We start from the raw sequence: 11661 nt of genomic DNA on the forward strand, positions 1-11661 counted from the left end.
AAATTAACAGCAATATTTTGGTTTATTTAGCCTTTAATAAAAAAAAAAAAGTATAGTTTTTTTCACAAACAGATTTTCACTGTTATTCATACATTTTTAAATGTCATAGTTCCAAACTAAACATTTAGTTTCCAAATGAAATATTTAACTTGCAAGTTAAATATTTAGTTGGCAAGCTAAATATTTAGCTTCACACAAAATTTTTAGTTAACAAACTAAATATTTAACTTGCAAATTAAATATTTAGCTAGCAAGTTAAATATTCAGGTCAAAGCTAAATATTTAATCAGCAAATTAAATTTTTCTTTTGGAAATTAATTTTTTTAATTGGAAAATAAATATTTAGGTCTGAGCTAAATATTTAGTTAGCAATATAAATATTTATTTTGAAAATTAAACGTTTAACTTGGAAAATAAATATTTAGGTCTGAGCTAAAATTTAGTTAGCTAATTAATTATTTGCTTTAGGAATTAAATGTTTGGCTTAGAAATTAAATGTTTGGTTTGGAAATTAAATTGTTAGTTTGGAAAATAAATATTTAGTTGGGAAATTAAATGTTTAGTTTTAAAAATAAATAATTAGCTTGGAAATTAATTATTTAATTTACACCTAAATATTTAGTTCACTACCTAAATATTTAACTTGCAAGTTAAATTTTTAGTTTATAAATTAAACATTTATCTTCAACAAAAACATTTAGTTTTCAAACTAAATATTTAGTCTGGAGCTAAATATTTAGCTTGCTAACTAAATATTTAACTGGCAAGTTAAGTATTTAGTTTGTAAACTAAATATTTAATTTTGAACTATGAGATTTATAAACATAGGAATAACATGGTGAAAATATGACTTTGAAAAAAAAAAATTCTTATGAAAGGTTAAATCACCCAAAATATTGCTGTTAATTTTTAACTGTGTAACTTTACAAATGGCACCCCATAGCTGCCCACCTTAACCCACCTTTGCAGCCAACCAAATGTTTATAATTTCATCTACTTGTCTGGGTTATAGACATAAGCAGTTGCAGCAACAAGTTAGTTTTTCCCTTTTCCAGGCAGAGTAGGACACAACTTGAACATAATGTAGCTCTTCTTCTTCTCTTTTTCTTCATAGAAGCCAAAAAATTCCAAACACGGACTTTCAATGCAGAAGACGTTGCTTGTGTGTGTGTATGCGTGTATTTACTGGTTCTGGTCCTCTTTTGTGTCTCTCCTGCCTTTATTAACATTAAATATTAATGGAAGTTTGACATTTTAAGACAGAAATGTATTTAAAAAAGATTATAACCCTCCAGCCTTGATGTGCACAACAGAGACATGCATCGTGATCTGTATCTCCAAATGTTTGGTGGCTCATTATGCAGATATTCCTCTCACCTTTTCATCATTTTAGGAAAATAAACTTCTTAGAATGCATAACGGCATGCTTGAAACCTCCGTTTCCATCCACTCATCCACTGGCTCATCCACTGACACGTAATTGTGCAATTTGGATCCATCTGCAGCCCGTGTCATGTTGCTAATGTCTCCTAATGACATTAAGAGCCTTTTTTTTCTGCAGAATAGCTTTAATATGCCAACAGGATGGTGCTTTAATGTCACAGCAATATGACGTTTCATTATTCTCACTGTGAGTTGATCAGTTTTATTGTGATGGGGGTTGGCTGGCGCATGCTTCATGTTCTGCAGGTTGGTTACACGTTTTATGTGATTGTTAATTTTTTTTTTTTTTTTAATTCTGTTGAAGCAACAGCTCCGATGAGATGCAAAGCAGATTTATTTTACAAAGGAGCAGAAATGGCTGCACAAAATGGTAATGAGGGCAATACTTGTGTATTACTTAATGACATCAGACACAAAATAAAACTTTATTAGTAGTATTAGTAGTATTTTTCAGGCTACTGTTACACTATTTTGTATTTTGCCACAAATGTTGGAATATTTTGAAATTCTTCATACAACTATCAATGGGAGTACAACATATGACACAATGTACAGTTGACCTTTCATACAGCAATCTATGGCAATGACTGGACAAATAATGACCTTGTATAACCTTTGACCTTGATTTGTGACATTCACCTTGAAGCTGGGGATATTAAACGATTACACAACACACTGTCTAGTGGTGGTACAAATCAGAACTTATGGTCCGGACAAGCAGAGACCTTGTTTTAACTTTGGCCTTGATTTATGACCTTGACCTTTGGGTGATGAGAAGTGTACATGACACTGTTTACAGATGTACTGGGTGGCTGTGGATGAGTGGTTAGAGCAGTTGTCCTCCATTACAAGAGTTGGCGGTTCGAATCCACCAGCAGTCACATGTTGAAGTGTCCCTGGGCAAGACACTGAACCCCTCATTGCCTCAGATGTGTGTCCCATCGGTGTATGGATGTGATAAAACACTGATTAGTCTCTTTAGAATGATTTGTTCCATTATCTTTGTAGAGCTAGAGTGCTGTATGAATGGGTAAATGAGGGCACAGATTGTAGTGTAAAGCGCTTTGAGTGTCTTGATAAGATAAAAAGGTGCTATATAAGTACAATCCATTTACCATTTACTGAATTATACCAGGACAGCATGGTGGCGCAACTGGTAGAGCTGCTGGGTCTCAGTGAGAAGGTCCCTGGTTCAAATCCCGGTCTGGGGACCATTCTGGGTGGAGTTTTCATGTTCTCTCCGTGCATTTGTGGGTTTTCTCAGAGTACTCCAGTTTCCTCCCACAGACCAAAAACATGCATGTTAGACTGATTGGTAACTCTAAATTGTCCCTAGGTGTGTGTGAGAGAGACAGAATGGTTGTTTGTCTTGTTTGTCTCCATGTGTCCCTGTGAAGGACTGGAGACCTGTCCAGGGTGTACCCTGCACAGTGATTGCTGGACAACTGAACCAAACTGAAGCGATTTAACAACACCTGGGGAAACCTGTGCATGTGCTTTGAGTTTAGTAGATGATTAGTGTGTCACACTCACTTTTAAACGTTCCTGCCCTGCAAAATTTGGGCTAATTTCTCCACAGTATTCTAATTTTTTGAATTCCTGTTTTCATGGGTTTCATGAGCTGGAAGCCCAAATTATGTAAAAAACAAAAAAAAACAAATACATACTTAAAATGGTTTAAAATGTGGGCCCTGAATCTATCATCTATTAAAGATTAACTTTTTGAATGGAATTATGGAAGTTAAACAACTTTTCCATGATATTCTAATCTTTTGGAAAGGGTCTGTATATATTGTAAAAGGTTTAGACTTGAGAGATGCATGCTGTAGAGCTCATGAGGTATTTCCATTACAAACACTACGTATATGTTTGAAGGGTGGGAACATTCCAGCGTACTACAGAGTTAGTGTTGCAAATGCTACGTTGTCTTGACTCAACCACCTAATGTTTTTGTTGGTGTGGAAAATGATGAATGTGGTAAAGAGGTAAAAATGATAGTCCAGGCAGGATGGAGTGGATGGAGAAAAGTTTCAGGAGTGATTTGTGACAAAGAGTGTCAGCAAATGTCAAAGGAAAAGTTTACAACACAGTGTTGAGACCAGCTATGCTGTATGGTCTGGAGACAGAGACATAGACAAAAAGACAGGAGACAGAACTGGAAGTGGCAGAAATTAAGATGTTTAGGTTCTCCTTAGGAGTGACAAGGATGGATAAGATTAGGAATGAGATCATCAGAGGTACAGCACAGGTTGAACAACTGGGAGATAAAGTTAGAGAGGCCAGAATGAGATGATTTAAACATGTCCAGAGGAGGAACAGTGGTTTGGACATGTCCAGAGGTGGAACAGTGGGTATATTGGTAGAATAATGTTAGAAATGCAGCTGCCAGGAAAAAGACAAAGAGGAGATATGTGTATGCAGTTAGAGAGGACATGGTGGTAGTTGGAGTGAGGACAGAGGACACAGAGGACAGAGTGAGATGGAGGAAGATGACTCGTTGGAAACCCCTGAAAAGGGAAACACTGAAAGAAAAAGAATAATGGAGGCCAAAACATTCTTGATGCCTCCTTGTATTTCTATGCTGATGATACAATTGTTTATTGTCGAGCTAACACAATTGCCAAGGTTTTCCAGTTCCTACAGTCTGCATTTGACATCATTCAGTCAGATTTGTTCCATCTCAAACTTACATCTTATCAAACACTACCTACATATTTGTTTGAAGGGTGGGACTGTTCTAGCGTGCTTCAAAGTTAGCATTGCAGATGCTACGTTGTCATGGCTGAACCACCTTGAGTTTTTGTTGGTGTTTTGTTCTTCCCTATGGAGTTCAGCAGCATCTTCTGGTCTCAGTTCTTCCAGGAGCCCGTGGTCATGTCTTTCTTGATTGGCAGTTTTCATTCAGCGTGTGATCATGGTCCCACCACCATGTCCTGACACTTCTTGCTAGCTGGCTCTTGCAGATCTCGGTCTGACAACCAAACCCACAACAGCAACACAAACTCTAGTCACTTCAGAGCATGATGATGTAGGCAGCAGCACATTATTTTATTTTTCTTCTGCGGTTTATATCTTAAACTCTGCTTTCAGATCCACTCAGGAAAACACAAAACTCTCAGGTTGAACGCTTTTTGAATTTATCATGTCCTGGATGACCGAGAATCTTCACGAGCATAAAACTCTCAGGTGTTTGCTAAGATTTTGCTGCTTTATCAACGAAGTGATTGAAACACCACAGGGGAAACACACTTTTTCCATTTTTTATCCCTATTAGCAGATTTGTTGACTGTAAACATTTCTTACAATCACCCCCTTTAGCCTCAAGAAGTCGTTTAGCTTTTCACACCGTTTTTACATGAAAACGTGTTCTGGACACTTTCTCTCAAGATCAAATGAATCATCACCGCTCAGAGACTCTGGGTGCTGAGAGACGTCCCACACAGACAGAAAAACATTTAAATAATTTCCAACTCTTGTTCTGATCTTGTTGAGGGTTTGTCCACATGGACTCACAAATTATAGTATGTCTTTTTTTACTTGGGGACAGGATGTCCAACAGAATTTAACCAAAGATAACCAAAAATTTTCACCATTTGCTCTTGCCGTGGGCAGATGCTTTTTCCCCTTCTCTCCCTCCTCTGCTTTGCTGCTCTGTCCTGTCTGTGAAACTGCTTCCGAGCCTCTATCTTCTGAACCATAATTTTGTGGATCTGGTCAGTTCTCAACGCAATGGCCAAAATTTTTGAGACAAGCTTCAGGCAAGCTGATCTGCCCGGACGACACGTTTTGCTGTTGATCGAGGACGCCGAAACTGCATATAATTGGATTTATGATAGCAGGTTTCCTGTTTTTGGAATGGTCTGGCTCCTGGTTTATCAACATACAAAGAAGATGGCCGCAGCTAATCTGGCCTGGTTAGGCTGCCGCGTACGTAAGGTTTGGTCCATGTTTCGTGCTGGCAGGATAGATCAAATCTCGGGGAATATTCTCAGGCATGGATCAGTGGTGTCTCCACTTAATTTAGACCATTCGGAATCTACGTGAGACCATCAAAGACTCAAGGCAGATAAATATTAAAGTTCTGCCTGACTTCAAAACAAATGTTGTTTATCTGAATTTGGCTTCCTTGGCTGGCCTTGCAGGCCACCTTATCTCAATTTGCATGGAGGCCATGTAATCTGACGCTCTGCCCCCCTCCCTCCGATCGAGGAATTCCACTAATCAACCTGAGGAAACCAGCTGAATAAACATTGTGTCATTTCAGGACTCTTGGATTCTCATTGGCTTTGTTCTTGGCCATTCCCCGACATCCCTTGAGAATGTTTATGGATCTCACCAGAGGGAACTGGCTGATTATTCCATCCTTATCAGAGCTCCTACAGTGCCCACAAGAGCGTCCTTGGACATCCTCACCACCCTTGAACCCCCTCGCAGAATGTTTACATCACCATGTGCTTGTATGTACAGGGTGTTTTTTTTATTATCGGGGTCTTTCTTTTCAGCTAAGAAGAAAGAGTTTGATAGGAATTTTTTGCCTCCAATTCCTACAGGTGTCTAGTTTCATTACATTTTTGGTCTGTCTAAACAGGCCTCACTTGTAAATGAGTCTTTGAGGCTCAATGTGATTTATCTGTCTAAATAAAGGTTGAATTGAATTTTAGAAAAATTGAGATTTACAGAAACGCTACCGGAAATGACTAAATGTATTTTTTTTTTATCACAACTTTCAACCTTATTGAGATTGTTGTAAAATACATAAAAGTTAGTTGATTAGTTACTAAAGTGAATTTAAAAAAAAGAAAAAGAGTTTGTGAATGACTGCTGAAATCTACTGAAAGAGCTGAAGTTGTGTTGGTAAATAAAAAACAAACAAAATGCTAGGTAAAAGTAGCAGAAGAGTGGCTTAAAGTAGTAACAGAATTAGCTAAAAGGAGCAAAATTCTTGTTAAAATTTGCAAAACGGTAGCTAAAAGTAGCATTGTGGTAGCTAAAATTTAAAGTGCCAGAATGTAAACTAAAAGTACAAGAACAGTAGCTAAAAGTATCAGAAGGCTAGCTAAACATATAGCTAAGCTTTTCCCAGAATGGTGATGAGCTGGTGAAGATTCATCCAGGTCATTATCAATCAAAAGCAAAAGGGTAAAAAACAAAAACATCTGGATGTCTATGAAGCTGAAAAAATATGTCCAGTTGTTTTTGTTTTTTAATCTTTTTTTGGACAATGGTACCTAAACATCCCAGAATGTACATAAAAGTAGCAAAAGTCTAGCTAAAAGTAGCCTAAACATTAGCGTCTATTTGCAATTTAACAATGAACAACTTTGTTATTGTAAGATAAACTTTTATTCACTTTTTTTGTCCTTTACCAGTCAGAGAGGTCAGAGTAAATGAACCAGCTTTGCTCTTCCAGAGAGGAGCTCTGCTGTTGTTCACCTTAATCACCCTAAAAGAGATTAAACCCTCTCCAAAACATAAGAAGTCATCTTTAATCCTTTCAGAAGTAAAAGAGAAAAACGTAGATTATGACGCCGCGCCCCTCCACTCACACACTCACTTTTAAATTCCACCTCTGCTGCTCCCAAGCCCTGAAGATCACTTTATAATTGATGTTCCAGCAGTTTCAGGCGTGTCGGTGCATTACATGATTGCAGTCCTCTCTGATCAATAGCTGGCACATAAACACACTGCTTGGACTGAATTCAATCTAGCAAAGTGGGAGCTGCAGTTTAATTAGCTGTTATTAGCAAATTAGTGTGTTTAAAGCTCCGCTCTAAGTTTATCAGCCCGGTCCAATTATGTTAAAAGTTAAAGTGCTATTCTGTGTTTAATCTCATCTCGGCAGCAGACGTCCTTATATCACTTCAGTCTTCTAGAGTCTGAACTGTTTATACGTTCATGAAGATAAGGGATCAAGTGTTGGTTAAAAAAATGTAATTTGGTAATTTACTCTGAATCTCTTCATGATTTTTATTAAATTATGAAATAATTCTGCTCAGTGTCCAAATAACTTGCAAATTTCTAAAGGAATAAAAATGCTACTTCAGTTATTGATGCCATGATAAATTCTCAAAAAGTAAAACATTTATGGTACTATTTGAGAGGATCTGTGTGTTTGTGTGATTCTTGTTTCTCCCTCTTGTAATCAGCTCCTGCCTCCGCCACCTGTTGTCCTTCCCCAGGTGTTTGTCATTGTCCGTTAGTGTCTGTATTTAAGTCTGCATCTCTATATGTTTCCTCTGTCCATTGTCATCCAAGACGTTTGGTTCTGTCTCTCTCCGTCTCCTCGTCCCTCGCTCTCTATTTTATTTATTAACATTTATTTAACCAGGCAAATCCCATCGAGATCTCTTTTGCAAGGGAGGCCTGGACCTGAATGCAGCCTAACATGCATGTTTTTGATCTGTGGGAGGAAACTGGAGTACCCGGCGAAACCCACACAAGCAAGAGAAGAACATGCAAACTCCACACAGAAAGAGCCCAGGTCCAACCGGGAATTGAACCCAGGACCTGGTTGCTGTGAGGCAACAGTGCTAACCACTGAGCCGTTGTGTAACCCATGAGTACCCCTATGAGGGTACATGACCATTTTTTACCTTATGAGTACTGCTCCTCGTCAACCTTTTATTTTGTTAATAAATACTATTTTACTTTACCATGTTCCCTGTGCCTGCGTGCACCATTGGGTTCACACTCACAGACAGAACTGTAATACTATGAAGCTTGGGTCTGACCTATTACTGGAACTCTGGGTTGTTGTTTGTCTAAACGCAGCCTCAGGTTGAGTTCGATTGACTTTTTTTGCCATAATATCACGTCTGAACCAACCCAAGAGAGGAAAACGTTGCCACAGGCCAGAGCTGGGCTCTCTTCTTTAGGAACGCACAGAGCAACTGCTTATAAAAACTTCCTTATGAGGCGACAAGAACGTTGTGAGCTTTTATATTACCCACGGATGGCATCTCTGTCGGAAAGCAAAACATCCAAACAGTCCCCACCACGCCCATCAATGTCAGCTCGAATCTGTAAAATGTGTTTAAGAGAAACACGTTGATGTTGCTTAAGCTGCCATTTTTCCAGCATGGAAGGCTTCATGTCAATGATGGAGTCAGGCTCATGGCCACCTACCTTCTTCAGGTTTAAACATCAGAAAAATACTAAACTCAGCTTGTTTTCAGCATCATATCAGGCTACCCCTCAAGTCTTAGTGGCCTCCACTCGCTGACCTCGCTCAGACAGTTTTCTCCTCTTGAGTCCCAAGCTTTAGTTTGCTGCACATTTTTAATTTCCCCTAGGTACTTAGGATTAGTCGATCCTCCTAAACATAAAAACAAACATTGTTTTTGAGCGTTTAGGAGTTAAAAATATAAATATATATTGCAATTAAAATTTAATATAAAACTTCAAATCTAGTCTTCCTGAATTAAGACAACTGGTCTTAATGGTCCTCTGTGCATAAATGTATTATGATGTCATTGTATGTTGCAGCTTTATGTTGTGAGGTCTTTTTTTAATCTTTCATACTTTTTCCTGGCCAGGAAATGGTGTGACATGATTATTATTTTTTTGCCTTCCTTCATCCTTGTTATCTTTTTCTCATCTGCCTGTATGTTGTATGTAACAGGTCTCTTTTGTAAATGAGTCTTTGAGTCTCAGTGGGAAATAAACTGTATTGATGATGATGATGATGACAACTGGTCTAAAACTGTGTCTTCAATATCAGGGTGTGGGGTGTCAGGAAGTTATATGTATAGTATTTTAAAAAATGTTAATTAAGGAGAAGAAAAGCATCAATAAATTGAGAGACTGAACTTTTCTCAAACCAATGGCTGTTTACATGGACATAAGTAATCGGATTAAACGGCCATTTGGAATAAAAATGTGTCATGTAAACACCCCATTTGGATTATTCTTTGTTGATTCATTTCAATCCAAAATAATTTGTAATCAGAATATGACGGGTGGTTTATGCCGATTCATAATCCGAACAGTGTGCATGTAAACACTTAATCTGATCATTTTATTCCGATTGTGAAGATCTGACCTGACTGCGCATGTGCAACCTGTCAATCTCACGTATTTTCACCTGGCTAGATGCTAATAATATTAGCGTGTCGGGGAATTAAGACTGGTCGGTGAGCGACACAACATTTCTACTAGAAACTTTGAAAGAGCTCAAAATGTTGTGTATTACCTGTAGCTCAATCAGGGAGTGCAGTAACGTCTCCACCGTCATTAAAACCTGTCGCAGGTCCATTTTGTGTGCTCAGGTTTGTTTACATTCATCCAGGAAGTAGAACTTCTTATTGTGTGTGTGTTTTTTAAGGAGAGTTTACCACTCTGCACATGTCAGTACTTTTATTCAGAATAAAAGCCCGCTGCATCTAAATATTCATCGTGAACGGATTGTGTCCATGTAAACTATACATTTGAATTATTTTATCTGAATACATTTCAATCGGATCAAATAATTTAGTGCATGTAAACATAGCTAATGACCTGAAAAATATAATAAAAGAATAGGTTGAGATATCGCTTTAATAAAATGTTAACAGTTTATGATTGGGCTATTTGTTTGGTCTTCTGTTCCAGTTTTGGACGCCTATAATAACTTATTTTTGCTTACAAAGGTGTGAGTCAGCAAGAACATAAAAATGTAAAAAAAAATTGTAGTGGTGGCTTTAAACATGAGGAAATGAAATGTTATATTCACTTTTTTTCTTAGGGAAAAGAACAAAAGGCATAATGTAAAGACAATTTATGGCAATCGTGATTATTTTGCAGGACGAAGATGTCTGTCTTTCCAAACCCAGAACTATTTCTTTGAGCTGAGGCGTTTCTCAACCTGTTCCCATGAACGGCTTCACGTGTTTTCTTCCCTTGAAGAAGAAAAGTGTCATTTTAAAGCCTTTACAGAATAAGTGTCTTGTTTTATTAAACATGTTTTTCATGATCCAACAGGTGAGAAAGACATGGACGATTATTACCCAAGGAAGCATCACCATCCTGACTTTGGCGGCAGGGGACCGACCCACATGGTGAAGCTGAATGCGGAACCCCAGCAGCATCAGCATCAGCATCAGCAGCATCAGCATCAGCAGCATCAGCATCAGCAGCGTCAACGTCCCCGACGGGTCCAGAGGGCCATGTCCCAGGACCATGTCTTGTCTCCTCCCAGGACGCCACGCCGTGGAGACTACAACTTGTCGTCATACGGCGCGATGGCAGCCGCGGCATACGGAAGCAGCAGGAATCTTTCAAACGAGCAGTTGCTTTCTGCGGACCGTCTTCATTCCCAGGACCCCTTGTTGCTGTCCCCAGCGATGAGGCGCGACAAGTTCCGGGAGAAGGCCATGGCGCGAGCGATGTCTCACGCCGACATGCTGCTTCCCACGACGCCTGTCATGGATCGCCACAAGATGCCCAAGATGCACTCTCAGCCCAGTGCCTCGAACGACTCGTACAACACGCTGATGGTCAACCATCATGCAGGCACGTCCACGTCCAAGAGGCAGGCGTTTGCCAACCGACGAACACACACGGTGGACCACCTGCAGTACATTCCCGGTCACCACCACACGTACCGCACTGCCAGTAAGAACGAGGTGACTGTTTAACTGCAGTGTCCAAGGACCAACTGGTCTCAGTTTTCCTAAAACAACCTTCAACATTGAAACTCTTCCTGCTTTTTACCACAAGCGTTGGTGTCGTTCATAGTAGGGTTTCTAGAATCAACCCTGGCAAAAACTTTTTCCTCTGAGCATCCGAAGGGCTTTGCGTGTCGACACAATGATCCTTCTCGTCTGACGTTTTGACAATGGAGAGAAAATGCTTTTTTTAAACTGAACACGAGACTCAAAGAAAGTTGTACTAACTTTATAAATACAAACTATAATATTTGTATTGTCAGTCCTTGTTATAGCTTTAGACGTAACCGATGTAAGTGCTTCAAATGATGCCTCTTGAAATTGTCCCATTTCGACTATGAAGTGGATTTGTGGGTTAAAAAGCACAATTAATGAATTCCCTTGTTTTTAATTAGGTTCTGTTTCATGAAGGCCAGAACATATCAGTTTAGACTAGAAATGAAAGCAGGCTATTTTTGTTGCATACAATAGATGATTGTAAATAGGCTACATTAGCAGCGTTATGCTAGGAAAGCATTTTTATTCCTCCCAGGTGAAGTACAACTTAGATTTTCTTTTATCATTTTGAATTTTA

General features: G+C 38.8%; 1 protein-coding gene across 1 annotated transcript in view; it reads left to right on the plus strand.

Moving 5' to 3' along the window:
- LOC119421296 (protein shisa-6-like) overlaps positions 1-11057 on the plus strand; it is an 85764-nt gene extending 74707 nt beyond the window's left edge. Inside the window, exon 6 of the mRNA XM_037688671.1 lies at positions 10402-11057. Within this exon, the coding sequence (XP_037544599.1) occupies positions 10402-11057 (656 nt within the window). The remainder of the gene's footprint in view (positions 1-10401) is intronic.
- The last annotated feature ends 604 nt before the right edge of the window (positions 11058-11661 follow it).

The sequence above is a fragment of the Nematolebias whitei genome, chromosome 15, assembly GCF_014905685.2.
Source record: "Nematolebias whitei isolate Nwh7 chromosome 15, NemWhi1, whole genome shotgun sequence".
Lineage (NCBI taxonomy): Eukaryota > Metazoa > Chordata > Actinopteri > Cyprinodontiformes > Rivulidae > Nematolebias > Nematolebias whitei.